Source organism: Tenrec ecaudatus, chromosome 12 (genome assembly GCF_050624435.1).
Source record: "Tenrec ecaudatus isolate mTenEca1 chromosome 12, mTenEca1.hap1, whole genome shotgun sequence".
Lineage (NCBI taxonomy): Eukaryota > Metazoa > Chordata > Mammalia > Afrosoricida > Tenrecidae > Tenrec > Tenrec ecaudatus.
In genome coordinates, this window is record NC_134541.1 from 111,002,832 (window position 1) to 111,030,759 (window position 27,928).

The 27,928-nt window shown below is 62.2% G+C and overlaps 3 protein-coding genes across 5 annotated transcripts in view; 1 reads left to right on the forward strand and 2 right to left on the reverse strand.

The window, feature by feature from the left end:
- IFT140 (intraflagellar transport 140) overlaps positions 1 to 18,392 on the forward strand; it is a 51,561-nt gene extending 33,169 nt beyond the window's left edge. For all 3 annotated transcript variants that reach the window (XM_075564511.1, XM_075564513.1, XM_075564512.1), the window contains exons 19-30: positions 9,626 to 9,803; positions 10,112 to 10,302; positions 10,606 to 10,701; positions 10,808 to 10,940; positions 11,008 to 11,151; positions 11,700 to 11,828; positions 11,914 to 12,096; positions 12,266 to 12,472; positions 12,577 to 12,789; positions 12,866 to 13,032; positions 13,543 to 13,684; positions 17,787 to 18,392. In XM_075564511.1, the coding sequence (XP_075420626.1) occupies positions 9,626 to 9,803; positions 10,112 to 10,302; positions 10,606 to 10,701; positions 10,808 to 10,940; positions 11,008 to 11,151; positions 11,700 to 11,828; positions 11,914 to 12,096; positions 12,266 to 12,472; positions 12,577 to 12,789; positions 12,866 to 13,032; positions 13,543 to 13,684; positions 17,787 to 17,987 (1,984 nt within the window). In that variant the 3' untranslated portion in view covers positions 17,988 to 18,392. The remainder of the gene's footprint in view (positions 1 to 9,625; positions 9,804 to 10,111; positions 10,303 to 10,605; positions 10,702 to 10,807; positions 10,941 to 11,007; positions 11,152 to 11,699; positions 11,829 to 11,913; positions 12,097 to 12,265; positions 12,473 to 12,576; positions 12,790 to 12,865; positions 13,033 to 13,542; positions 13,685 to 17,786) is intronic.
- TMEM204 (transmembrane protein 204) lies at positions 843 to 6,903 on the reverse strand. Its single transcript, XM_075564510.1, has 3 exons — positions 5,948 to 6,903; positions 3,593 to 3,748; positions 843 to 1,261 (listed from the first exon to the last, which is right to left on the reverse strand). Exons 1-3 carry the CDS (start codon positions 6,225 to 6,227, stop codon positions 1,017 to 1,019), a joined length of 681 nt encoding a protein of 226 aa, XP_075420625.1. The 5' UTR covers positions 6,228 to 6,903; the 3' UTR covers positions 843 to 1,016.
- Positions 16,347 to 27,357, reverse strand: TELO2 (telomere maintenance 2). The gene is made up of 21 exons (XM_075564514.1): positions 27,233 to 27,357; positions 26,388 to 26,712; positions 24,941 to 25,218; positions 24,403 to 24,471; positions 24,081 to 24,228; positions 23,540 to 23,642; positions 23,121 to 23,189; positions 22,890 to 23,031; positions 22,660 to 22,796; positions 22,098 to 22,177; positions 21,846 to 21,947; positions 21,636 to 21,724; positions 21,383 to 21,474; positions 21,110 to 21,226; positions 20,952 to 21,023; positions 20,138 to 20,329; positions 19,875 to 19,966; positions 19,639 to 19,738; positions 19,460 to 19,524; positions 19,247 to 19,362; positions 16,347 to 18,904 (listed from the first exon to the last, which is right to left on the reverse strand). Exons 2-21 carry the CDS (start codon positions 26,708 to 26,710, stop codon positions 18,801 to 18,803), a joined length of 2,490 nt encoding a protein of 829 aa, XP_075420629.1. The 5' UTR covers positions 26,711 to 26,712; positions 27,233 to 27,357; the 3' UTR covers positions 16,347 to 18,800.
- Positions 27,358 to 27,928: the final 571 nt, after the last annotated feature.

Consider the following 27,928-nt stretch of genomic DNA (forward strand, 5'->3'; position numbering starts at 1 on the left):
ACAACCCCCCCCACAGGGGGTGCACGTGGGCCAGGAAGGGGGCGTGTGTGCCAGTGGGCATGAGCAGCAGTGGTGGCTACACAGGCGCTCTGTGCTTACACACGTGTGTGCACACACTTATATGCATACGTCCCCCTATAAACATAGCCTCCATGCACACACATCTGTATATGCCCACACATACCTATAGATAGTACTCACACACACACACATAAATACACCCTACACATCCATGTCTATATCCCCACACTGCATACATATACCCAAACACGCACACACACATACATACCCGCCATGTACCTCCTCACACTTAATGTGCTCACAAACACCCCCCCCCGCGCCTCCATCCCATCCATGTAAACGTACGTCTGCACACCCCCTACACTCATGCGCACATACCCCGTGTGCTCACACCCATGTCTATATCCCCACATACGTATTATATGCCCCCCACACACGCATGCACATTCCCACCCTGACGTACTCACATACATACACCTCACACCTACACACATCCGTAACTATGTTCTACATACATGCATATTTATATACCCCTCATGCATATACATACACCCCACACTGGATTAGCTCAGGTACATATAGCCCCATACTATATACACACACGCACACACTCCTACACTTGGGGACATGCGAGTATATATCCGTATGCTTACATCCATATGTATCCCCCATGCGTGCGCGCACATACACACAGACACACACACCCACACTCAATTAGCTCAGGTACACGTAGCCCCATAATGTATACACATATATACACACACATACATATATGTATATCCCCACGTGTACACACACACATATATATTCCTACACTTGGGGACATGTGAGTATATATCTGTATACTTATATCCATATATTATCTCCCCATACATAGCACAGTGCACGTGTATGTATATGGCACACGTGTGTGCCCCGGTGGCCCTCGCCCGCCCCACCAGTTCTTGTCCCTGCTGTCCCTCCGTCCTGGGTGAGCTCGGTGGCAGCGCCCCCGCTCAGCAGGGGGACTCCACATACTCGTTGTCAGGCCCCCGGCGGAAGCGGGCGGCCAGGGAGCGGCGGATGACGATGACGCGGGGAGCCATGCAGTCCTCCCTGCGGTGCAGGATGTCCCAGATGAGGATGGCTGCGGCCAGGGTGGCCAGCAGGCAGGCGCCGATGTCCAGGTAGCAGGACCATGACAGGCTGGTGTAGGAGCCGATTCTGTAGAAGGTCACCAGGCCGATGACCAGCACGAAGCCTGCGGTGGGAGGGGCTGCTCAGACCTCAGGCAGGGGCGACGGGCTGCCCAGACCCGGGGCAACTGCACCCACCCAGCAGACCCTGAGGGCCCGTCCTCTCACAGAGGGGCCCTGTGGTGGCAGCAGACGGGGGTCATCAGCAGGGGCCAGTCCCTGAGCAATCACTCCCAGGGAACCCTGGCCGCTCAGCCCACTGGTGCCCTCCAAGTTTTAGACAGCTGGTGAGAGGCAGGCCCCACATGGCAGGCCCCCATGGACATGGGGGCAGCCCTGCCCTGCCTGGCCACTTCACAGGAAACAAGGCTTCCAGCCAGCTCCCCCCATCTGTCAGGGAGCTTAGGGAGGAGGGACGGCCACAGCTGGAAAGGGGCATGCCACTCAGCCCTGAGGACCTGGAGCAATGAGGGACTGGCCATGGGGACCCAGACTGTGCAGCTCACTGACACAGACGGAACAGAGGGACAGTGACCCCAAGGCCACGCAGAGGAAGCAGGAAGGAAGCGAGTGGCCGGCGACTCTGCAGGCTGACCTGCCGCCCCTGCCGCAGCCATGCAGGAAGGAGCTGTTTGCTTTGGAAACCGGAGTCCACAGCCAGGGCTACCCCCACCTCCACCCTCAGCTGAAGCAGGTGCTCCGGCCCCGGTGAGCCCCCATTCCTGGGACCCTACTCCAGGGTGTGGTCGAGGGGTCCTGATGCTCCCCTGAGAAGGCCTAGTGTGAACCCAGGGTGGTCCTGACCAACCCTCAGGTGGCCCCATCTGGAAGTGCTGTCCTCAGGCCAGTGTGCTTCCGAGCACCACCGAATGGCAGAGAGGGGCTGTGGCCAGCCAGGGGTCCCAGAGGCCCAGGTGCACATCCAGCCCCCGCTGAAGCCTGGCCTGTGGCCTGCCCTCTCAGCCAGCCACCTCCGGCCCTTCCTGGGGCTAGTGCCAGTGGGTTGCCGGCAGCAGCAGGGAAGCACTCTGGCGAGGCCACAGGCAGAGGAGGGAGGAGAGCCTCCAGGAGTCTGCAGAGCAAGGCAAGAGGCCCCCTGTGCCTGGTGGCTCGGTGTCTCTGGGACAGTCAGCATGCCTTCACATCCCCAGGGGAGAGTCCTCGGAGCCACAGTCCCAGAGGGGGACAGCGGGCCATGTGCAGCCCGTCCCTGGTGTCTCCACGCAGCAGAAGAGCCAGGGAACACAGCTCCCCCACCAGCTCTGTCCCCTGGGGCACCGGCTCCATCCCGTCCATCTCTAGGGCATCCTCTCGGGCCCACCCCCAGGTAGCGGCCGGCTGCATCTCCTGGCCCAGGCAGGATTTCCTGGCGCCCAGCAGTCTCTCCCGCCAGCTTAGAACGGGCCCAGGGCAGGAAAGAACCTCGCTCTAAAATTAGCCCCTGAGAAGAAAGGGGCAGTACCACCCCCTGGGCTGTTTGTCAACGGAGCCCGTCTGAACAGGGCCACGCATTTCCTCCCGGAAGGACCGGACCGGAGCCTGGTCCGACCTTCCAGGGGCTGCACAGCTCAGGCATTCCGTGTGGGGCAGATGGGCCGCCCAGGACCCCGGGTGAAGTGTCAAAGAGCAAAAGGGTCCCTCTGAGGGCTAAGGCGCCCCTGACCAGTCACTGCCATCAAGTCCGTGCCGACTCCTGGCGACCCTGCAGGACGTGGCAGGACTGCCAGACGCCAACTCTTTATGGGAGTAGAGAGCTCGTCTTCCCTTGGAGCGTCTCATGGTTTCCACCCGCTGACCTCGCGGTGAGCAGGCCCAGGGACCCCAGCAGGCCAGGGTAAATCCAGTCACCTGACATGTGCGTACAGTTAGACCCCGAGGAAGGGCGAGCAGAGAAGAACAGAGGCCTCTGGGTGAACATGCCGGGGAAGAAGGTGGAAGCACCCCAGGCGCTCGGAAGAACAGCAAGCAAGGCCTGCCTGGCATAAGGGCGCTCCTTAGAAGCAAAGGGAGGAAACGGAGGCAGGCGCTGGCTCAGGCATCGGCTGGCGTTCACGCTGGCCATCAGCACGTGGGCCAAGCAGTGGCCCTGGAGGCACTGCCGACCTGTCTGCAGTGCAGGAGAGCCTGGGGTCCTCCCCTGACACGCCCTCCCATGCTCCCTGTCCCTGGGTCCTAGGGGCCAAAAATGTCGGGGGATCCTCTCCACACGCCTGTGTGCGAGCCCAGCCTCCCGACTGCAGACCCCCGCTCCGCCCCCCACCCCGTCTCTCTGCAGTCCACGCACCGCCTGGTGTTCCCATGCCAAAGGCCAGGCTCACCCCGCAGTGGCACAGGTGGCAGTGTTCTTCCTCCCTCCCCAGGCCAGGTGACCCCCCCCACCCAATACACACACTCACTCGCCAGCTGGAACGCCGCAGCCATGGCTTCCTCCCAGCAAGAGGACTCGGGCGACAGGAGTGGCAGGCCAGCCAGACCCAACACGAAGGCCAGCTGGCCAGCAGCGAGGGCCGCCGTGGCCACCAGGTTGCAGGCGCGCATCATGTCGAACTGCACTGTGGGAGAGAAGGCAGCAGTGAGTGCGGGCCACACCCCACCAGGGTGCCCACAGGAAGAGGGCAGTGGTCAGAGCTGCCCATGCTCCCCAGAACATCACGGGCACAGAAATTAGCACAGGTTATGCACCCACCTAGAATGACACCCCCACCCCCCACACACCCCACAAGCACCCACGCCCCACCCTAGCCACAGAGCACGCAGGCCAGCCCTGGCGCCCCCCCCCCCACCAAGGCTGGCCTTCCATCCTCATAAAAGCACGCCCTGGCCATAGCTCTCTGGGCCCAAGTTCAGGTGCACAGGTCGGCGGAGCCGGTCACCCAGGTCTGCCTTCAGCCAGCATCACCTCAGTGTTCTGGAAAAGGCCCCCACGACGTGGGAGGCAAGGCCCTGCGGGGTGGGTGTTAGCACCCCAGGTGATGGTCTCACAGGGACTCGAAGCCTGAATGGACCAGAGCCAGCCCTGGGGTGTCGCGTCTGCATGGAGCCCGCCACTCCCTCTTGCTGGTCCTGGTGAGGCAGAGGGCCTGCGGGACTGGTCACCAAACTCAGTGCCAACTCACAACGGCCCTATAGGACAGGGTAGAACTGCCCCTGTGGGTTTCCTGGACTGTAACTCTTTTGGGGGGAAGTAGGGACCCCCATCTTTCTCCTGCAGAGCACGGGTGGTTTCAAACTGCTGGCCTATGGTTAGCAGCCTGGCACACACCCAGTGTGCTACCACAGGCCACAAGGCAGACAATCCTGGTGCACCACGTTGGTGTCCTGGGTGTACAGTGAGCGAGTCGCCTGCACGTGCAGTGGGGACTCAAGACAGAAATCTGGGGTAGACACTGGCCTCGCCGCGAGCGCTGGCCACGGGGTCTTGGAACTAGGGGGGGCTTCTGCACCAAGGCCTCGCAGGGCCAGTTCTGGACCCTACCAGGATCCTGAGGAATCCCAGGCCCCTGTCCATCACGCAGAGCTGGCTGTGGCCACCAGGGGCCAAGACACATGACCAGCTAAAACCAGTGTTAACTGGGAGGCCAGTTGTGGGCACTCGAGAGCTGGCCATAGGGTAGTGGCCTGTATGGCCTGTTTGGCCCCTTTCGAGGGAGCTGGCTAATGCATGAGCAGACAGACACTGCTTAGATCCTGGGCCACTGCACCTGCGCTGGGTGGGCGGGCGGGAGGTGATCCTAAATTTCCCAAGGAGCTCGGGGTGGTGGTGGTGGGCAGAGATGGACACACAGGACAGCAGGTGGGGACAGGTAAATGCAAATGAGGACAGATGAAAATAGGGAGCCACAGGCAAGGGCAAGTGAAGGCAAATGGGGAAGGTGGGGACAGGTGAGGTCAGGTGGGGACCAATGGGGGAATGTAAAAAAGTGGGGTCAGGTGAAGCAGATCAGTAGGGTACAAGGGACCCCCCAAGGCGGGGCTTGGGGTCATAGGCAGCTGGGTCAGCAGCCCCACAGGGACTTGGTGGGGGCCTGTGAAGGGTCTAGGGATGGGTAGAAGGTCCAGCGGTCTGGCTCCTGGCAACAAGGCCCAGCCTGTGTGTGTGTTGGGGTGGGGAGGGAAGTTGATGCACACAGTATTCTCAGAGGCAGTGTCCCTCGGCCCCCAGAGGGAGCAGGATTGGAGCCTGCGCCATGGACAGACAGGTGCAAGGCTGAGGCCAGGGCTGCCAGGGTGGGAGGCTGGCCCAGGTGGGGGTCTGGGTGGGCACCTGCCACTGGAAGGGATTCTGTCATCCAGTCTCCGCCTGGCCCTGCCTCTCAGGCTGTCTCTGCCCTGTGCCCTATGAGAGCTCTTTCTACAAAGGCCAGGCGGGGGCAGCCTGAGGCTGGGCAGGTGTGGGGACCACAGTGGGCAGGTGGTCCAGATTGCTCTGCTCTCCCTGTAACCGGGATGTGGGCATGGCGAGCGTAGGGGCAGCTATGTGGTCAGGAAGCCCAGGCCACACCCACTGTGACCACCCCCAACCCTGGTGCCCCACAGCCCCAGAGTGACAGGCTTATGGCGTCGCGGGTTCCCCCTCGGAGTTGGCCCATCTGGAGCCACATCCAGCCCCACCCCTGTGACAGACTGGCTGGCATCATCCCACCACACACCCTAGCCCTCCCCCTATGCTGGAATCAGCCCTCAGAGACCCCAGGAAATGCATGGGGTTCCAAGGCCCGGACCCCCACAGCCCCCGCCCCCCATGGACTTACGTTTGACAGTGGCCCTAGCCTCCTGGAAGCCAGCTGCCTCGGAGCCCCAGCCCAGGGCCTCGCATTCTTGCTCGCCGGCCGGCTCAGCCCGGGCCCCAGGCCCCGGGGCACCTCGAGCCCGATCCGGCAGCCAGCAGGCCCTCCAGAGCCCCACGCCGCGCCGGCGCCCATCCTCCAGCGTCTGGCACACCCAGTGGGTGGTGAAGGCCGCCGCGTTGTTGAGCACCAGGGACACGAGGGCCACCAGCACGGCCGAGGCCACCAGCTTCTGGACGGTCATGGCCCGTGGCCTCTCTGTCCGCAGTGCCGCGCAGGGAACTCGACGACCGCCGAGGGGACCGAGCGGTGCTGAGCGGCTAGAGGACGTCGCCGCTCATTCTCGGGGCCGCCCGGCTCAGCGGGGCGGCGCTCACCCCTCTTCCTGCGCCTGCAGCAGGGCCAGGCCGGTGCAGGGCGCCCTTGCCGCAGGGCCCATGCCGAGGACAAGGACGCACTTGGTACCCAGGGTCCTGCACGGCCTTCCCAGGGCACGGGGACGGTGGCAGGCAACGGATCTCTGCCCTGCTGCCGGCGGCAAGAAGCAGAAGTAACTCCGGGGGCTGGGGGCAGCGACCACACTCCTAGGGGCAGCTGCTCTTGAGGCCCAGTGGAGAGCCGCTGGGAGAGGCTAGGGCGCAGCAGCCAGCGGTCCGAGCCGTGTCCTCTCCAGAGCCGCTGTGGCTGTCCCAGAGGCCGCGGGCAGCAGCGAGGAAGTGAGTGTGTGTGTGCAGGCCAGCACGCTCTTCCCCTGTCTCCTGGACAGAGGAAATGCTTGTTTTTGGTGAACCCAGGGCGTAGCCAACTGCAACAAACAGCGGCCAGACCCCAACAGGATGTGCTTCCTGGGGGGAGGGGCTGGGGCCCAGCCAGGCGCCCCTCCTTCTCCCTGTTAAGGGGGGCCTTGGTGGGGAGGGGGCATTGTGTCCCCCTAATGGATGTGGCAGCAGGGCAACTTTCTGCTCCTCTCCCACATTGACCCAGACCTCCATCTCCCCTTCCCACACTCCCCCCCCACCCACCCTTCAGCACCACCATGGACCAGGCTGCCTTAGACAAGGCCCCCAGAGCTCCGGCCAGCCCACCGTCCCATGTTGAAGGTTGTGGGTGTGTCTTCTGGGGAAGGGGGCGGAAAGCCGCAGGCAGCAGCAATTCCAACTCAGGGGGCTGTGGATTCTTCCAGAAGGCCAGCCCAACCCACTCCCCAGTGCCAGACTCGGACTTGATGAAGTGCAGATGGGGAAGTGGGCGGGCGGTGGGTGCTCCAGAGGAGGCTCCCAGCAGGGCCCCGTCTAGAATCCTCCCTCAGTGCTGAGTCCTGCCTCAGGAGCCTCCCAAAGCTGCTGCCATGCTGCCCGCCTCCCGGGACGGGACAGAGGCCATGAAGCTCTCAGCACCCTGCACACAGCACGTCCCCGTCCCCCCGCCCCCCTCCCAGGGACCAGCCTGTCTGTGGGGAGGCACATGCACATGCATGTCACCCCCTCCAGGGCGCGGATCCCTAGCTCTGCCCGGTGGAGGCTGTGAGCTGTGGGTCTGGGACAGCGGGCATCCCACCTGTTTGCCCTGTCCCACAGGACAGCCCCACCTGGTCGGCCTCTGCCCCAAAGGACTGGAGGGCACAGAGCCAAGTTTCCCTCCTGAAGCTGCTGGGCAGGCTGGAGGAAGCAGGACCAGGTGCCCTGGAGTGCACCTTGGGTGCACCCGGACCACTTCAGAGCCGGCCGGCCTTTGTCAAAATGAACACAGCCACAGGGTGCCTGCCACCCCATGACAGCCGGCAGTCTGGGACATGTAGGTGCGGTGGAGGGTGCTGGCTCCAGCAGGGGGTGTGTCACCAGTGTGAGCACCCACCTTAGGGTCCTCGGGTCACTCACGGCGCTGTGTGGAGTCGCCAGAGGCCCCTGGGCTTGACCGTGTTGGGGAGGAGCGGCACCCACAGCCAAGGGCCTCGGGCAGGGTGGTGACCCGTGTTCCACACACACCCACAGGTGGGCTCACACACCCAGGCATGCGTGTGGCCCCACAGCAGCTCCCCTGGGGTCCCTGCCTTCGCCCAGCAGAGGGAAAGGCCACTGCAGTCACCCACAGGGGACAGGCCTCTCATAGCTGGGCTTGTTTGCAAGACACTCACACACACCCCAGCTGCAGGAGACCCATTCCTTTAGGGATTAGATGTGAGGGAGGCACTGGGTGTGCTGAGAAAGGGCCTGGGATGTGAGGGGAGGGGCCTCAAGTCAGCTGGCCACCTTGGGGTGCCCCTGTCTGGCCCGTGTCACACCCCCAAGCCTCCTCTTCAGGGTGTGTGGCGTGTGCAGGCATGCGCGCCCCTGCGTGTGTGTGCAGTGCTGTCTGTGGCCTCGTGAGCCACCCTGGGAGGGCGAGGGGCAAGGGCTGGATGGAACCAGCCTGTCAGACTCCCTGCCACCCCACTGAGGCCCTGGGGGATCTCACCCCTCGGATGCCACCCTCCGGCTGGCAGGGGGAGGTAACGAACCCTTCTCCCTGGGGTGCTTGGCTCCCACCTGAGGGACACTGCGTCTGTGTGAGCACAGGGTTGTATACTGTTGGATTGGGGACGGGAACGCGAGCTCACCAGTTGAGATGCAAAAGCGGCAAAAGGAGTTTATTCGCTAGCTCGAGCTAGGGCTTCCCTCCCTCCACTGCCCAGCGCAGCGGGGACCCAGCGTCCAGAAGGGAGTTCTTTGTTCCCTGGGTTTTTATGGGGCCAGGGACCGGGGGCAGTCCAGTATTGCTGTTCTTTAAACTTATTGGAGAAAACTTCTGGCATCAGCGTTGTCCAGTGGTGGTTGGTGAGCAGTTTCGCGTGTGTTTTCTTGACTGGTCAATTGGGTGTGGGGTGGTGGCTGCTCCTTACTGGTCAGTCTGGGACAGATGCCTTCTCTGACAGAATTACCTCAGTATCCAGGAATCTGAAATTAGAGCTTAAGCCTGCCCCAGACTTTGGTTTTATACAGCCTGTCCTGGTGCTCATGCCGGCAGTCGTAAACCAGGACCCTGCAGTACATGTGTGACTGCATTGTTGTGTGGGTGCATGGTGGGAGACGGATGTAGGGGATGAGCCGTATGTATGGGAATGTGTACAAGTATGTGACCTTGTGTATAGGAGGAACTGGGCAGTGTGATCGTATGTACAGACATGTGAGTCTGTAGATAGCCTGAGAATGTGTGATTCTGTGTGCAGATGTGACAGTCATGTATGTACGTGTGTGGCTACGGAGCACAACACGGGACTGTGCGCCTGCGTGGTGACGTGGCGCGCATGAGAGAGCTGTCGTGGGACAGACACACTCAAAGGAACCAGTCTGGCCATCTGGACACGGACAGGACAGCCGTCTTTGGCCCCACCCCTCACGGTCTGCAGGGCCCCCAGGGGGTCCTGGCGGGAAAGAACAGTGAGCGGGGACATGTTGCACAGTGGTGCCCTCGAACCCCTCGTGGGCACTGAGACACAGACTGGACTTTGCCACTGAGTCCCCGTGGGGACAGAAGTGACCGGGCACTTACTGCCTGCCCTGCGGCGGGGCGCAGTGTGGGAGGGACCCAGATCTGCCCTGGAGAGGGTGTGAAGGGAGAGGGACACAACCAGGAGTCCCAACAGCCACCCTGTCCGTCCCACAGTGAGGCCGTCTGGGAGAACATGGCGCGCATGTGTGTGAAGACCCAGCGACTGGACGTGGCCCGTGTGTGCCTGGGGAACATGGGCCATGCCCGCGGGGCCCGGGCCCTGCGGGAGGCCGAGCAGGAGCCTGAGCTGGAGGCCCGTGTGGCCGCCCTGGCGGTGCAGCTGGGCATGCTGGTGAGCAGGCGGTGGACAGCACTGCCATCGTCGTCGAGGGTGCAGGGCCCCAGTGGGATGTGGCCGGGAGGGCTACCCGGGAGCCGCATCAACACCCCCTTTTTAAATGAGGTTTGTACTGTGAAGCATTGGGCAGTTCAAACCAGCCCCCCCACCACCCCATCTCAGGCTCAGGCTCAGTCCTATCCTCTGCATCCACTCCTGCCCTTGTCCGACCCTCCTTCGCCCCGGGCTCCAGGACCCTGTGATGCGCCCCCTCTCCTCTCGGCGGGGCTGTGTGTGTCTGGCAGTGTCCCTGTGCCCGGCAGGAGGACGCTGAGCAGCTGTACAAGCAGTGCAGGCGCTATGACCTCCTGAGCAAGCTCTACCAGGCCTCTGGCCAGTGGCAGAAGGCCATGGAGGTGGCCGAGCGGCACGACCGCATCCACCTGCGCACCACCTATTACAACTACGCCAAACACCTGGAGGCCAGCTCCGAGCACAGCTTGGCCGTCAGCTAGTGAGCAGGCCAGAGGGACGGGGTCCTGGGGGGGCATGGCAGTCCCTTGGAGGTGTAGGGTGGGGCCCGGGCCCCGTAGGGAGCCCATGATGGGAGCAGGCACTGGGGTAAGCCTGTAGACAGTCCCCTAACTGGGTCCTGGAAGATGGCAGTCGGTGGGTGCCGAAGCCATCCCCCTGGCAGGGCCCAACCTGCCACCAACGGGGCTCTCTCTACCCAGACCCCCCTGACCTGGGGTGCATGTGCACAGAGGTCCCCCCACCCCCAGCTCTCGGCGACTGAAACCTCTGTGTCGCCCTCCAGCTACGAGAAGTCGGACACCCACCGCTTCGAGGTGCCCCGGATGCTGGCCGAGGACCTGCATTCCCTGGAGCTCTACATCAACAGGATGCGCGACAAGTGGGTGGGGGGCGAGCGGGCGGGGTCCGCGGCGGGGGCGGGGCCAGGGGGTGGGGTGGGATCCGGACGGGGGCAAACGGGCCGGGCTGAGCCGAGCCGCCTGCAGGATGCTGTGGCGCTGGTGGGCGCAGTACCTGGAGAGCCAGGCTGAGATGGAGGCGGCGCTGCGCTACTACGAGCTGGCGCAGGACTACTTCTCGCTCGTGCGCATCCACTGCTTCCAAGGCAACACCCAGAAGGTGAGCACCTGGGGCGGGCCTACTGGCCTGGGGGCGGGGCCCAGCCTATGCCACTCGCTGCCCGCAGGCGGCGGAGATCGCCAGCGAGACGGGGAACTGGGCAGCGTCCTACCACGTGGCGCGGCAGTACGAGACCCAGGAGGAGGTCCGGCAGGCCGTGCACTTTTACACGCGCGCGCAGGCCTTCAACAACGCCATCCGCCTCTGCAAGGTGGGGCCCCGGCGGAGCTGGGGTGGGGGGTGTTGGGGAGGGGCTATAGAATGGGCCTGCAGTTGACACCACCTTTATGGGCGTCCTGGGGTCGCCGTGACAGCGCAGAGCAGGGGCCCCGCAAACACCATATGTTCCTAAACAAGTTCAGAAGCTGGTTCAGCGGAGCCCGGCCCCTCAGAGGGCACGAGGGGAGGGTCCTGCCCCCTCCCAGCCAGCCTCTGGTGGCCCCAGACGCCCTGGGCTGATGGCCCCTTCACTCCTCTCTGCTCTGGCCACACCCACACTGCCCCCTGACAACACAAGGGCTCCAGCAGTTAGGACTTCATCCCCATACCTATTTCTGGTGCATAGGTGGGTAGGGGGGAAACACAGCCCAATGGGAGCAGCACCCATCCCATGTCCCAGCCCCACGCCGCTTAGCTCCAGAACCAGCCCAGAGTGGCGAGCCTTTGCAGCGGGCATCTCTGTCCAGATCCCTGACTACAGCAGTCTGAGGTCCTGCTCACAGGCTGACCCTCACCCCCACCCCCACCCCACCGCCGCAGGAGAATGGCCTGGACGACCAGCTCATGAACCTAGCCCTCCTGAGCTCCCCAAAGGAAATGATGGAGGTGGCGCGCTTCTACGAGGAGAAGGGGGAGCAGATGGACAGGGCGGTCATGCTATACCACAAGGTGGGCACCCCCCTGTAGGGGGTCTGGGAGGGCGGGGACACACGCAAGGTCCCACAGGGGCCACTCAGACCCGGTTGGCCCGCAGGCTGGCTACTTCTCCAAGGCCCTGGAGCTGGCCTTCGCCACCCAGCAGTTCGTGGCCCTGCAGCTCATCGCCGAGGACCTGGACGAGAAGTCGGACCCCGAGCTGCTGGCCCGCTGCTCCGACTTCTTCACGGAGCACAGTCAGTATGAGAAGGCCGTGGAGCTGCTGCTGGCCGCCAAGAAGGTGCTGGGACCCGCCCCTCCCTCTAGCCGGCCTGCCCTCCTCACCGCCCAGCACACCTGCCAGGCCAATGCCCTGTCAGGGAAGCTGCCCCCTCCCTAGGTGGACTCCCACTGTCCTGGGAGGGTGGGGCCATCAACCCCTGCAACCCAGCCCCCATCTGGGCCCACAGTACCACGAGGCCCTGCAGCTGTGCCTGGAGCACAACATGACCATCACTGAGGAGATGGCCGAGAAGATGACCGTGGCCAAGGACTCGCCGGAGCTGTCGGAAGCGGCGCGGCGGGAGCTGCTGGAGCAGGTGGCCAACTGCTGCATGCGCCAGGGCAGCTACCACCTGGCCACCAAGAAGTACACGCAGGCTGGCAACAAGGTGAAGGTGAGTGCCAAGGGGCCAGGCCTGCCTCGAGGTCGTCTGCCACACCAGCTGGCACCCACACCCCACCCAAGGCCTTGTGCTGACCACCCACGGTCCCTGCCCAGGCCATGAGGGCGCTGCTCAAGTCCGGGGACACGGAGAGGATCGTGTTCTTCGCGGGCGTGTCGCGGCAGAAGGAGCTCTACGTCATGGCTGCCAACTACCTGCAGTCTCTGGACTGGCGCAAGGAGCCCGAGATCATGAAGAACATCATCAGCTTCTACACCAAGGGCCGGGCCCTGGACCTCCTGGCTGGCTTTTATGACGCTTGTGCCCAGGTGCCCACCCTCCCAGGGGACCGGCGGGCGGGCTTCTGGGGACGGGCCACAGGGTTTGAGTGTCCCTTCCACGCAGGTGGAAATTGATGAGTACCAGAATTACGACAAAGCCCACGGTGCGCTGACCGAGGCCTACAAGTGCCTGTCCAAGGCCAAGGCCAAGAACCCCCTGGACCAGGAGGCCCAGCTGGCCCAGCTGCAGAGCAAGATGACGCTGGTGAAGCGCTTCATCCAGGCACGCAGGTGCGCCCGGCCAGCAGCTCCCCAGCCTCCTGGTGAGGGGGGGCACTCAGAGTAGGGGCTACACGCTCTCGGTGAGCTTGTTCCAGAAACACTGAAGTAATCGGGGCGAGGGGTGTGTCAGCTCTGGGTGCCAGTAGGACCATTCCCTGCTCAGGGATATACAGGGATCATGGTCCAAGCACCCCCAACCCTCCTTCTAGGCTCTGGCTCTGCTTAGCAGCCCATGTGAGGCTGTTTCTTTTCCCAGCCCTTTAGCCACCTTGCTGTGTCCAGGCCTACCCTGCCCCATCCGGAACTCACCCGTCCCGACAGGTCTCTATCTCCCTGGCTCTGGGTTCAAAGCTCTGCTGGCTGTGTCTTGGGTCCCCCGGGTCCACTCCGCCCACAGGATCACACACACACACACCCCACCCCTGCCCGACTCCTGGAAGCCACACCTCCAAGTCAGGAGAACCTTAGCTGGACAGCCTGAGGGGCTCAGGGGAGGGTTCATGTCACCTCTGCCCACAGGACCTATGCTGAGGACACTACAGAGGCCGTGCGGCAGTGTGAGCTGCTGCTGGAGGAGCCGGGCCTGGACAGCATCGTCCGTGTTGGGGACATCCTGGGCTTCCTGGTGGAGCACTTCCTGCAGCTGGGGGAGCACCAGGCGGTGAGACTGGGGGTGCCTCGGGCAAGCACCACCTGGGTTTGAGGGCTCGCTCTTGTTTAGAAACCTCATGCTGGGAAGGTATTTGCTGACAGATCTTTGTGGAAACACAGGTTTGCAACCCACCTGCTCAGACAGCTGGGGGTTATGCTGCTGGGTCACAGCCGTATGAAAAGGCTCCAGTCACTTGGTCTCGTGGGTACTTGGCATTGTCTGGGATTTGGGGCTCTGCTATGGTGAGGGGCCTGTAGTGGTGTCTCACTATCAAGGGGCAGGGCATCTCAGCCTGTGGTTTATTGACTAACAAACATGGAGATCTTTTCAGATAATGACCCTTAGCCCCTTTGTCGACTTAGGAAATCTATGTATTCTCTGGCCAAAAAAGGCTCGACGTTTTGTTCCTTAATATATCTAGATCAGCAGTTCTCAACCTGTGGGTCACGACCCCTTTGGGGGTGAAACGACCCTTTCACAGGGGTCGCCCAATTCATAACTAGCAAAATGACAGTGATGACGTAGCAATGAAAATAATTTTATGGTTGGGGGGAGGTCACCACCACATGAACTGTATGAAAGGGCCACGGTGTGAGGAACCTAATTAGATGAAGCGTTTCTGGGTAGATGTGCATCGATCTCGCCGGCATCTTTGCAAGACGCACTGGGCACCGAGGCTCAGCCGATGTGCCCCCAGCTGCAGCCTTCTTAGGCCAGTTGGTCATGGTTTCCTTTTGGCTTGTGGGTCTTGCGGTCTTGAGCACTGTCTTTCCCAGGCCCTACTCTCCTGGGAGAGACAGGGCTCCCTACTCCAGTTCAGTTAGTCTCAAAAACCCACAGGGGCAGGCAGCTCTACCTGTCCCGGGGCTGCTGGGTCGGCATCGATTGGCTGGCAGTGAACTTGATTGAGTTGGTTGGCTCCCCTCAGCCGTCATCATTTCCACCTCGCTGTCCACTTGCTCTCCTCCCCACGTCACTCTCCATCCTCGTACTTGCCTCTACCTTCTTGCCACGAGGTTTTGTTTCTTTCCCTGGCGTATCTGCTCATTTCCTCATCTGAGTCGACTCTGGTTCAGTTGATGAGTTTATCTTGGTGCATTTCCCTTCTTCGTGGCGTCACTGTCACCTGGGACAGGGGTACTCAACCAAACATTTCCAACTTGACAATGGGGGTGACCCTTCCCCTCTGCTCCTTTTCCCCAGTACTTACCACTATTCCCTATGCCAGTGTGCCCACCCCCTCGTCCTCCCCGGCCTCAATAGTGCACTTTAGGGTCTACTTCTCAGTGTCAAGAGTCACATTTGGTCGTCGTTTTCAAATCTCTTGGTCACTTACTCACAGGCTAGGTGATCTCTATCTGTTCACTTGCCTGATCCGCTCGGCCACAGCTCACTACTGCTCTAGAATCTCCCCGGCCAATTCTGACATCCGGTCACGCCGGCCGGGTTCCATGACTGGACCTCTCGCTGCTGTGGATCAAGTTTTCCTGTTCCTCGGCCCAGTCACTTGTCGGCACACCCTGGACACTGTGACTCACCCACTGCAGAGCCTCGGGACCCTGCGATGCTTCCCTGCTGAGCACGGGCAGCTCTCCTCTTTCCTCTGTTCTCGTGGCCAGGTGTCTTCAGGTTGGCCCCGGCTCAGCGACCAGGGGGTAACCCTGCCTCACGCGGGTTCTTCTGTTTGAGCCCATGGTGTCCATCCATCCATCTGGTGGATGGGCTTCCTCTTTTCCACTGCCCCTCCACTATCGAGCCCACCGTCTTTCTTTAGGGACTGGGCTCTCCTGGTGACATGTCCAAAGCATGGGAGACCAAGTCCTTGCCTCTAAGACATGTGCTAGCTGAACTGCTTCGTTCTCTGGCAGCATAATCCCAATGCCTCAGTTCCTCATTCACTGTTTGTCTCAGTTGGAAATCAGTATCACACCAACCCTTGTCCTGTTGCAGTGGACCAGCCGCCCGGCGAGATCCCTGCTCACCACCTTGTGCTTTGGCCCTTCTTCTCGAGTCTCCTCCCACGTGGCTGGCACCTGGCTAACCAGGCATCTGGGCAGAACCCGTGCTCAAAATTGGGGCTGCCCCTCTTCTACAGTCTTCTCTCGTGCTCAGCCTGTGGCCCTCAAAGCCAGTAAGAGTTTAGGGTTCCCGTGTGACTCCTCACTGCTCAGGATACACCTGTCCAGGCAAAATCCTAACTGTCCCAAACCCCCTTCTGAATGTGGGTGCCCCTCCCCCCACCCCTGCAGCTTGGAGATGTTCCCCCCTGAAGAGGTCACCGCCACAAGGTCCTCGTGGTCCTGGCAGTCACGTGTCTGTGCATAGCAGTAGACATCCCACCCTCTCCCCTCAAAGGACCCTCTCTGCAGCCCTGCCCAAACCCAGGGGCCTGCAGCAGGGTCTCCACCCACCAGCTGTGCACCCCACCCCTGGCTAGGCCCTCTTGTGAAACTCCCTGTGCACCCATTTCTGGCAGATTAGGGTTAGACATGTTGCTGGGTGAACACCAGCCTCGCTGGGCTGCTGCTTCCAGAATACAATTCCAGGGAATGTGGCTATAAGGAGCTTTTCCTCCCAGCCAGAGGTCAGCCCCAGAAGACACGCGTCCAGGTCCCTACACCCCCTCACCCTGGGTCCTTTCTCTTGTGATAAAAACAAAATTGGACCAAAGACACCAGCTGCTATATTCTTTGTGCTGCACCTAGGGGATGCACTAGCGGGCAATACAAAACACATTCAACTGTGAACACACTGAGGAAGTACCAGCATGCACGCTCCTCTTGCTGGGGGACAGCGGAGTCCTCTCTCCTTGTCTTACACACACATAGTCCATCCCCGCCCCTGGTTCTCCGACCATTACTGGCAGAGGTCAGTCTGGACAGGCTTGTGGCTGTAGGTGACCAGCCTTCCTTCTGGAAACATCTTCCGTGGCCTATTTACAAAACAGCTTGGGTGCTAAGGGACCTAGAGGTGAGGCCCCGCCTGCCCTCTTGACCCAGCTGCTTCTCCTGGTCCCGTCTCATTTCCTGCCCTGATCCGTGTCCCACATATTCCTGAATTCCTTCTGCAGGTTCCCCACAACAGCCTCCTCCTTTAGCAGCTGTTCTCCCACTGAGCACTTTTAACAGGGAAAGGGAGAAAAACCAGAGGGCGCATGAGGGAGGGGCTGGGTCAAGGGGGCAGACTTTGCGGTGAGGGGTTGGGGGGTGCCAGTTTATGCAAATAGCAGATTAATTAAGGAAAAGGGCAGGAAGGGCATCAGTCACTGAGTTGTTGAAGCTCCAGCTGGCAACGTTTGGTTGGGTGTACTTGCCACATGCCAACAGCAATCATGAATCGGGCGAGGAAGCAGCAAAGCAGGGAAATGTGCGGTCAAGCTCGTCACTTGACCCCTGCATTGGCTCGGATGATGAAGTAGGAGAGAAGACTTAAAGGCTTCTTCACCGCCCTAACCCACCCCCGGCCTGTCCACCCATCCCAAGCCGGTGGCCACCCTTCACCGGGGGTGCAGCAGGGTGTGTTTGAGACCCTCTTCCAGAAGGACGAGGTCAGGGTGTGCTCACGCAGGAGGGCTGGCTGGTCTATGGAGCTCCGCTCTGTACAGTCCTTTGTGGCATGCCTAAGTCCCAGCCCTTGGAGCTCCGTGGTTGGCAAACCAGCTGCTCCGGGGAGGAAGCTAGTGCGTTTCGACGGGTGGAGATGAATCAGAATTGATGCGATCTTTCTGAATGAGGGTCCCTGAGACCAGGAGTTCTTCAGGGGCTTCTGGAGCCCCTCACGATTGATCCCCATCTTCCCCCAGCGCTCACGCCAGAACAGTGAGTTCGGTTTTGTCATCTCTAGATAGACTATTCCTCGGGATGGAGAGCCACTAGGTGTGCAGTGTCCCTGCGGGGCAGCCCCAGGTTCCACACCTGCCCGGTGCGTGGGTGCGTGTCTCCTAGGCAGGAATGCAGGTCCCAGGAATCGACGTGCCCCACTGTGCCTGCAGGTGGGCGCCAGCCTGTCCTGGGAGAGCGGCTGGTGCAGCCCTAGGCTATCTTCAGAGAGCACAGGAAGTCAGCCCCCCCCCCCCTTGCTGTCTGACCATACTGCTGCCCTTCTGGTGCAGGCCTACAAGTACCTGGAGGAGATGCGCAAGAGGCTGCCAGCGGCCAACCTGCCCTACTATGTGAGCCAGCGCACTGCGGACGCCGTGCACCAGGGCCTCGGCCTCCCCCTGGCCCGCCTGGGGCCTGGCTGTGTTGCCCACAGCAGTGCCGAGGACCACGGGGAGGACGAGGTGGTGGAGGAGGTAGACAACGACTCCTGACTGCCCCTCCCAGGACGTGTGGTCGGGAGTGGCAAGCCCGACCTGATGGGCAGACACACGCTTTCACCACATGCTCGTCTTGGATATGGACACAGGGCGGGGCCCAGGGGCTTTCTCTCTCCCGCGCGCCCCTGCTAGAGACGTAGGGCATTCTAGGTCATCTACCCTCAGGCCCTTGGTGGGAAGGTGCCCATCTGGGAGCCGGCTTCACTTTCCCTTGACATCTGAACTACAGAGCCTGAGAAGCTTCTAGAACTTGAACCAGTGGCACAGCTGGAAAGCACAGCTGTTCGGATCACTGTCACCCAGGTGCCAGGATGGCTGTGGGTTCCCAAGGGCCCTCCCTCCACCCTTGGGCACCCCCATAAAACCACTTTTCTACGACCGCAATAAAGTATATTTTGTCCAAGGCTGCGTGCTGCCCCGTCCCTGGCTCTTAGGGCTCCCCAGGGGGAGCAAAGCAGCCAGAGCCCAGAAACCTGGGGGGCTCCTGTGGCCAACACCTCCCTTCCTCCGGAGTCCAGTGGGCAAGGGCGTGTGAAACATGGATGGTCCCAGGGGGTGTGTGGGACTGGGCAGCAGTGCCCCCTCGTGGACCCTCTGAGTTCCTGTCCAGCCCTGATCTAAGTGGCAGGTGCCCAGAGCCATGCAAGGTAGCAGGCTCTGGCTACCAGTGGGTTCCTGCAGGGCTTGAGCCTACCACTTGGCTGGCTGGGCAGGCACTAGGCCAGCTCTCTCCAGGGCTGGGGGGTATGGCCGGCCCAGGTCAGCAGCCTCCACAAGCCGGGGTCCCACAGGGGTCGCAGCGAGGGGCTAGGGTGGACGAGGGAGCAGCGGGTCTCTGAGCTTCTCGGTGAGCAGCAGCGCCCGCATGGCCAGTGCCCTGCAGTCCCCATCGGGATCCTCCTCGGCCACATCTGCCGGACAAAGGAGTGGGCCCAGACAGTCTACAGACACCCCTCCACAGAGCCCAGCCTACTCAGGGTGTTCCCTGGGAGACCAGACAGGAGCCAGCACAGAGCTACAACTGGGACCACCATGAGGAAAGCTCCCAGCCACTACTGAGGGAAGGGCCAGGACCTTCCCCCTGATAAACCCAACTGCTTCCACTCCAATCCACATCCAGGACCCCGTCCCCAGCCCAGTGCCTCAGGTAACTGCGACCAAGGACCACCCCTCACACCAGCAGACTCAAGTGCCCTGGTCAAGGGATCCAGACCCCCGCCCCACTGCCCCCTCGGGCGGTATGTGCGCCTCACCGGCCAGCCAGGCCCGGGCCTCCAGCAGCTCTTCCAACAGCTCCTCCAGCAGCCGCTCGGCGGGCACGCTCAGCAGGACAGACGCCATGGCGGACAACAGGCCCTGGCGCACGTAGCTGCGGGGGGTTGGGGGGGGTCGTCCAGGTGTGAGGCAATGCTCCTCCAGCTGCCCGCCAGGTGCAGCCCCACCTTCGCACCCCAGAGACAACTCACGTGTCGGTGTGGAAGCGCAGGGCCCACACAAAGCCCACCAGGGCCTTGGCCATGGGCATAGCCACCTGGGGACAATGGGTGGGACATGGGAACGTGAGGACATGGGGCAGAACCAGAGCGCCCTGCCCAGCCCCATGCCCTGGGGGACACAGCTGACAGCGGCGAGGCCTCCCACTCACGGTGGTGTTCACAGCCAAGTACATCAGGGACCCCAGGGTGCGTGTCAGCCGGCCCAGGACCAAGTGGTCATTGCCCAGAAGGTCGAAGGTCACCAGAGGCCTACAGCAAGAAGCCAGTGGTAGGCACACAGGGCTAGTTCTCTTGTGGAAGCCTGTAGCCCAACCCCCAGCTGTGCGAGTCCATGACCCCAGCCCCCCAACTGTCGTAGCCCCTGACCCACACTCGGAGCCCCCACCTGTCAAAGCGCTGTATGAGTGGGAAGAAAAAGCAGCCGGCCACGGCGCTGAACTCGTTGGGGCCGCATGCTGGGGGCGGCTTGAAGGGGCGCTGCCGAGATGAAACGCTTTCTGAGGACAAGCCGCCACAATGGCCCCACAGTAGGGCCAGTGCCTTGGAGTGGGGGTGGGGGTAGGGGGGAAGGACGGACGTGCCTACAGGTGAGCTGTTTGGCCCACCCCCACGGTGACAGCCCGTCCTGGCCCTCGAGCAGCAGCCCACCTGGGAGAGGCGCCGGGTCTTGCTCCTGACTCGCTCCTCCACCACTGCCCGCCAGTCAGCAGGTGGCTCTCCACTGGGTGCAGAGGCGGGTAGGGCTGGCGTGCCTTGGCCACCAGGGCCTGCGGGGGACCGCAGGGACACTGTACTGCTGCGCCCTGGCCGAGACAGCTCCTGGGCAGCCAGAGTCAGGACCTGCAGGAGAGACGGGCAGCCCCACTGTCCTCCGAGTTCTGGGTCACATAAATGCACTGAGGCTGAGACCGGAAATGGAGGTGGGGCTGGGCGGGCCTGGCCCTCCCCAACTGTGCCCACTGGTTGGCCCTCGAGGGGGCAGGCAGATACCTACCCTGGACCAGGTCCCCTGCTGCCCACCTCCCCAGGGTCACGACCACTCCTGGAATCCCACAGTAGAGGAGCAGAGTCGGGTGGTGGCTCCTGGTGACAGATGGGCAGCTAGTCTGAGGCCCAGTGTCACACAGTCCCAGGACGGGGTCTCAGGAGCTGAGGCTTCCCACTTGCATGGTGGGAACATGCAGGCCTCACACAAGCCTGCCTTGAACCTCGTGGTGATGAAAACCCGAGTCTCAGACCTTAGGGCTGTACCTTGGCGGCAGGAGTGAGCCCCTGTAGAGATGGGCACTTGGCACAGGAGAAGAGAGACCTGGTGACCCACATCAGGGATTCCCAGAGGGGCACAGTGCTGTCCTGCCACAGGGCTCACTCATCGGGGGGCAGCCGAGAACCAAGGCCAACTGCTCACCTGCCCTGCAAGATGACCTGACCCTCCACCCAGGCGCAGGTGCGCCCTGCTCACCTCCAGGATGTCCAGGCGCTGGCGCAGGCTGTAGTTCAGGGCGTAGAACTGCGCCGCCAGGTACTCGGCCACCTGCACCAGTACACGGCAGACTGTCGGCCCGGCCTGGGCAGGGCAGCGGGCCCTCACCCACCCAGCAGCCAGCACACAGCACTCACCCTGGCTGGGTCTGTGACAGTGATGATGACCAGGGCTCCTCTGCGCAGCCCTTCGAAGCCCTCCAGGCACGTTTTCTCTTCCAGGTGCAGCAGCACCTGGGCCAACTCCACACTCACCTACACAAAGCAGCCTGCTCAGGGCCCCCTGGCCATGCTCCCAGAGGGGGTGGCCCCTTAAGATCCCAGCTGCCATTGCTTCCACAGCTCTCCTACACACCACAAGGACCCCCGAAGACCACCCGAAGCCTCTTGACCTGCGGGGCACCTGCTCACCTCCCGGGCGGCTGCGGGGCTGCGGTAGACCAGGCCTTCTAGCGCCCGCAGCGCTGCCTCCCAGCGCTCCCAGTCCTCTGAGGTCCGCAGGGCTGTGCAGAACCACAGGTGCCAACCACCTCAGGGCAGGGAGTGGGGGCGCCCAAGGACACCCCACCCCCAGGCTCCACTGGCTCAGAACCCAGCTTCCAGGCTTGGTCAGCCAGGGGAGGGGTGAGCAAGGGAAGGGTGGGGTGCACACGGCCAGAGTCACCTTCCAGGCAGTCCCGAATATACACAGGTGCCTTGCTGCTCCTTAGCTCCTTGTCTCCTGACATGTCATAGGGAACAAACTCATCGTCGCTGTGAAGGAGACCAAGGACACAGGTGATCCCTGGGCAAGGTCAGTGGAGCGGGGGATGGGGGACAGAGGGATGGAAGGCCCTCTGGGGAGACCCAGAGGGCAGGGGAGAGCTACACCCACCTGTCTAGCTCGGAGTCTGATCTCTCAGGCTGCACGGGGGATGTGCCTGCGTCCCCGCTCTCATTGCCAGAGGTTTCTGTGGCAGCTGACTCAGCAGACAGGCTTTGGGGAGACACAGGGTAGGGCACCCATCAAGAACCCCCTGCAGTCCTGTCAACTCCACCAGGCACACAGGCAGCACCTCCCCCTCCCACGTCATGGCAGAGGTGGTTTGCAGAAGCAAGCACGTGCCCTAGCCCAGAAGAGCCTCACCACGATGCGGTGTGGCCACCGTCAACAGGCCGGGGAGCCACCAGGGCCAGCAGCTCTCGGGTCAGCTCGTCTTCCTCGTACTGGACGTGCACAGAGGGGTGATCAGCCCAAGGAACAGGGCCCATGCTCTCGTCCCGCGGATGCATTTGTGACCCAGGGAGGGCACCCAGGCATGTGAGTGAGCTTTCCCAAGACAAAGACTGCGGCCCCAAGGGAGCAGAGCACCTGGGCCCAGGCTGACCAAGACCACGCACAGATCACATGGGCCGGCTGGGGGAAGGGAGGATGAGGCCTGCCCACTGTGGCCCAGGGCCTGGTGCTGTGCAGCAGTGGGAAGGCAAGCCAGGCTGTCTATGCCGGGGGTGGGGTGGGCAGCTAACTTTCTTGTTTCAGACACCTCTGGGCAGGCACACCTCGTCCCCAACCCAAGGGTCCCAGCCCAGGAACCCCGCCAGGCTGTGGGGGCTCTCAAACCTACCACCCTAAACCTGCCTTTCAACTTCAGCATTAAGCCCTGTACCAGCTTGCAGGTCTGCTGCTGCGGGCCTGGGAACAGCCTTACCTGGAACTTGAGGGGTGGGCCCTCGGGGTGTATGCGGGCACTGAGGACCTCGGCCACCACCATGCCCAAGCGACGCACAGGCGTCAGGCTGCTGTCCAGGTGGCTCTGCACCCCTGCCATCATGCTGGCCAGCAACTCTGGAAGCAGCAGGTGACCCTGAAGCTCAACACATCCCCAGGGACCCCTCTGGTATGGCCCCAAGCCCGAGTGCCCCCAGGCCGATGGCTCACCTTCGCGGCTGTCCTGCAGCTCCGCCTCCTGCAGGTGCGCCAGGCACACAAGGATGGCCTTGCCCACATGGTGCTGCTGCGGCAGTGGCACGTGCTTCACGGCGCTGCCGCTGCCCCATGTCTCCAGGAGCTCCTTCAGCACCTGTCGGGCCAGCCCCAACCTGTCAGCAGCAGTGTCCCCGTCTGCTGTCCCCGCCCCTGCCCCTCACAGTGATGCCCAAGACAGCAAACCTGTAGGAGGAGAGGGCGCCGCTGGCTGTCTGAGGCCAGGTAGCCCAGGAGGCTCTGCAGCATAGGTGTCTGCAACAAAGTCAGGGCTCTGTGTGAGGTAGGCACCGCGGCCTGCGGTCTCTGAGGAATCTCTGTGCCAGGCACAGGGGACAGAGTGTGGCCCTGTGAAGAAGGCAACACCCACCCAACCAGTGCCCAAGGACGGGCCTTCCAAGGGGCCCACAATGCTCCTACACCCGTTCTCCCCACACATTCCCATAGCATCACCCTGTTCTCAGAGCGCCCCCTATGGTCACAGCCCTCCCCTAGTTCTCCCAGCTCTCCTCACACCCTCAGAGTGCGGCTGCAGCAGAAGGCACACCTGACCTTTCCCATCGCCCCCCCTCCCCCCGCCGCCGGGGCTTCCTCTGGGTCCTCACCGTGCACCGGTGCTGTAAGAGCAGAAGCTTCCGGGTCATCACAAAGTGGGCCTTCTTATTCTTCAACACCACATTCCCCAACAACCTAGACAAGGCCTCCGGCCTGAGGATCGGGAAAAGCCGCTGTCGGGCACTTGGTCACAGTGGCCCTAGTGCTGTCAGCCTTCAGCTCTCATTCTGGGGCAGTCCCTGTCACACCACGTCCTTTCTGTGATGTGCGTCCCTGCTTCATGAGAAGCAGTGTGTCTGACTGCAGAGTGCCTCCACCTTTGTAGAAGGACCACATGCTGGCTTGGGTCCAGCCTGGTGGCAACAGGTAGGTGTGGAGACCAGAAGCAACCAGCACCCCAGGCCAGTCAGACCTTCATCATCAGGTTGTGCCTGCGCCCAACCAACTGGGCACCTGACACAGCACCTCTGAGAAGGGCCAAACCCTAATGAGCCAGGGAGGGCAGAGGGGCCACCTAGTGCCCTGTGCAAATACCCGACCACTGCGTGGCCCCACTAAACCCCACTCTGGGGAGGTAGGCGGGCTTCTTACCCAGGGGCGGCCTGCACAAGCCCCAGCAGCACAGCCTCCATAGCTCGGTCGGGCACGCGCTCCACCAGGTGCCAGCACACCCGCTGCCAGAGTCCGTCCTTCTGTGCAAGCACCGCCAGGCGGGGCACCAGCACGCCCAGGAGCTCCTCTGGGGGGACACGGGCTTGAGCTGAGGCTGGGCTGGGGAACAGGGCCAGACACAGCCCAGTGGGGGAAGACCCCCAAGGTCAGGCGAGGTCAGCAGTCCCACCTCCCACTTGCTGAGTCCCAGAGGGGTGGGTAGGGGGAAGGCGGGTGGGGCCTCAAGCCGGGAGACACTCACTCTGTCTCCCATGGACGCAGACTTTGCCCAGCACCTGAGAGGCAAAGACGACGGAGCAGTCCACGCCACCTAGGACAGAGGGACCCAGTGTTGAAGACACAGAAGACCCCACCAGGTGCCGCAGAATGAGGGGGCTGGCCTCAGGGCAGGAGGCACCGTTTCCAAAGGCCCACCTTCTCACAGTTCGATCACAAGCCCAAGTCACCGGACATCCGCTGGCTCTGGAGGACTCTGACCTCACGATGGACGGGATGGACCAGGGACTCACCCACCCCACCTCCCTCCGCAGGAGCCCCTCAGCTCAGCGGCCTGGCCTCAGTTCCTGAGTGGAGTCTGACCCAAGGTGGCCCCAAGGTGGCCCCAGGTGGTCTGGAGCAGAACTGTGGCCTTTCCTCTGAGGCACAGGCTCCAACCTCTCAGTTAGCAGATGAGTGTGTTGATTGACCATCTGCTTCACAGCATGACACAGGATCTTGAGACCCAGGATCTTGAGGGAGCCAGGAGGTGCTGGGTTAGCCCACCAGGGGGCGGCACTCACCTCGCAGCAAGTCCACCACCGCGTCCAGCGCTTGCAGGAGCTCCTTGGCGAGCAGAGGGAAGTATCTCTGCGGGAGGAACAGGGCTGGGCTCTCGTGCTGCAGGCGGTTGCTCAGGTGGTCAGGCAGACTCACCACCTTGCCGAGCAGCGTGTCCCGCAGGATGGAGGAGGCAGGCGGCTCCTGCTGCCGGCACTGGGTCCCCATCAGCACCGCCATCCTGCCAGTGCGCAGGAACTGCTCCAGTAGCCTCGCCAGCTTCATCAGGCGATAGCTGGGGCTGAAGAGAGAGCAGCACCAGTCACAGGCAGGCGTCCCAGGTCCTGTCCTCAGCACCCGTCCTGGGTGCCTCAGCGGGAGCAACAGCCCCAGGTGCTGCCCCAGGATGGAGAGAAGGGAGCATGCTACTGTGCCCCCACCCCACCCTCACAACCACTGCTTCCCACAGCCACGCTGTCATGGAACATGATCTGATGCTGAACAGGAAGCTCCTAGAAGCCCACAGGACCTCTGACCACTCGGCGGCTCCAACAAGCTCACTGCCATCAAGTCCATTCCAACTCTCGGCGACACTATGGCACAGGGCACAAATGCTCCTGTGCGTTTCCCCAGACTTTGGACCTTTGCAGGAGCAGAAAGCCTTCTCTTGCTCTGTTAGGGCAGCTAGTGGGACCAAACCAGTGACGCTGTGGTTAGCAGCACAGTGCACCACCAGCCACCAGGGCTCTCAAAGCGTTGGCTCCCAAAACACCCAAACTCACTGCCACGGAATCAATCCCGACTCCCAGTGATGCTCCAGGAGAGAGCAGACCTCCCTGGTGGGTTTCTGAGACTGTCATTCTCTCCAGGAGCAGAAAGCCTCCTCTTTCTCCTGTGGAGTGGCTGATCGTTTCGAACTGCTGACCTTGTAGTTAGCAACTCACTGTATCACAAGTCAGTTCTGACTCACAGTGACCCTATGGGAAACAGGAGAACTGCCCTATGGGACTCTGAGACTCTACTTCTTCCCAGGAGTAGAAAACCTCACCTCATGCCCACAGAGAGGCTGGTGGATTCAAGCCACTGACCTTATGGTTGGCAACTCAATGTTATCCCACTATGCCACCAGGACTCGAAGGGTTGGCTATGTAAAACCTCCCTAGCACCCCTGTGAGTTTGCTGTGCGGCCGAAGGTGCCTTGTGACAGATGGAACCCACTGAAAGATAACCAATGCATTGGGAGGGGACAGTGGCCACCGCAGCACCCCTCCATCGTGACAGGACTCCAAGGAGGGGGCAAGTGAGAGCAGGGGCCCTTCTGAGGCAAAGATGCTCCAGCCCCAAGCCCTGGGCGCTTGGTCATGCCCAGATCTGTCTGGAGCATGGGTTCTCATGGGACCAAATGCTCTCACCACTCCTAACCCCTTTGCCAGCTCCTGCTGAATGCCCACTTCATGCCATCCTGCTCACCCAGCAGCACCCTCGATGGCTTCCATCAGCACCAGGAAGGCTTGGTCAGCCGGGCCTTCCAGGAAGAAGCTGGCCCATAGCTCCTCCAGCTGGTCCCCAGGCAGCAGCTCCAGCCAGTCGGGGCTCAGCTTGGCGACCAGGCATCTGAGCAGCGGGGAGAAGTGGAGCCGGGCGAACTCCTCTTTCTCTCTGGGGAGGGCTTCTCCCAGATAGGGCTTCAGCGACTCCAGGGCTGACAGGACGCAGTTGCCATCCTCAGAGGACCCAAGGGTGCGGATGGCATCTCGGACCGCAAGGCGGACAGCAGTGGGGGTGAAGTCCATGCCTGGGGGAGCCCAGGAAAACGGCTGTGGGCCCCCATCCCCCGGCTCAGCCACATCTGTGCTTAGCCTCGGGGCAGAGTGTGTGGGACGTTTTCACTGTCCATGATGCCCCCCACCCCCGGGGACCCCACCCTGAGTAACTGCCGCCTCAACCATCCCTGTCCTTCCAACGGGCCCATCTCCTTCCCTGCCAGCCTCTGTCGGAAAGCCCAGCCAGGGTCATTTTCCAGCGTGAAGAGGGCATTTCACCCGCCTGCCCGCCCCACCCCCACAGCAGGGACTCTCATCCAGGGTGCCCACCGCACCCCGCAGGAAACACTACAGGGGCACTCGGCCACCTCTGGTTACATTCTGGCTGACCAAGTGTACGACTGGCACGGTCAGGCTGATTAATGGAGGGCAACCCCGGGGCGTCCCCGTCACCGAGGACGACGGGACCCCGGACGTCAGTATTGAGGGGACCTCCCCAAAGCAGTGCCGGTTCCAATTGTCCGGCTCTGCGTGGACCCGACGCCCCCTCACCTGGCCGCTGCGCGAGTCCTCGCCAGGTGGCCGGGAGGGACGCGAGGGCCGCGGGAGCTCGGAGACGCGGGATCTCCCGCCAGCCGAGCGGCGCCTCTGAAAACGCCGCGCGCCGTCAAGCCCCGCCCCCGCGGCCGCCTCACTCTCCGCAGATTCGCGCCACCCTGCCCGGCTCGCGACTCGCGGATCAACGCAGATTGCGACGACTCAGAAGCCTTGCAAGAACGGGCAAAGATGCGGAATAAATTGCGGAATAATTTGTTTTGTTTTATTTTTAGTTTCTGGGACCATTCCCACGGACCGCCCGTGACGAATCTGCGGAGAAAACAGGAGGAAGGCGAGTGCGCAAGCGCGTTTGCAGGGCAGTGGGCGGGGCGATCGTGGGCGGGGCTTGTTTGGGGCGGAGCTTCCTGTGCCCTGGCTGAGGTTCTGCCACGTGATCGCACCCACTCCGTGTGACTGGCCTCGCTGCCCGGACGTGCCTGGCTGCGCTCCCAGAGCTGGGTCGCTGCCTTCAGGGAGTGCAGTGCAGAAACAAGCAGTAAACCAGGAAGCCGAATCCCCACGAGGATGACTCCACACCTGGCCATCGAATCAATTCGAACCCAGAGCGACCCCTACAGTTCCTCATGTCGTGGTGACCCCAACCATACAATTACTTCCGTTACTACCTCATCACGGTCATTTTGCTACTGA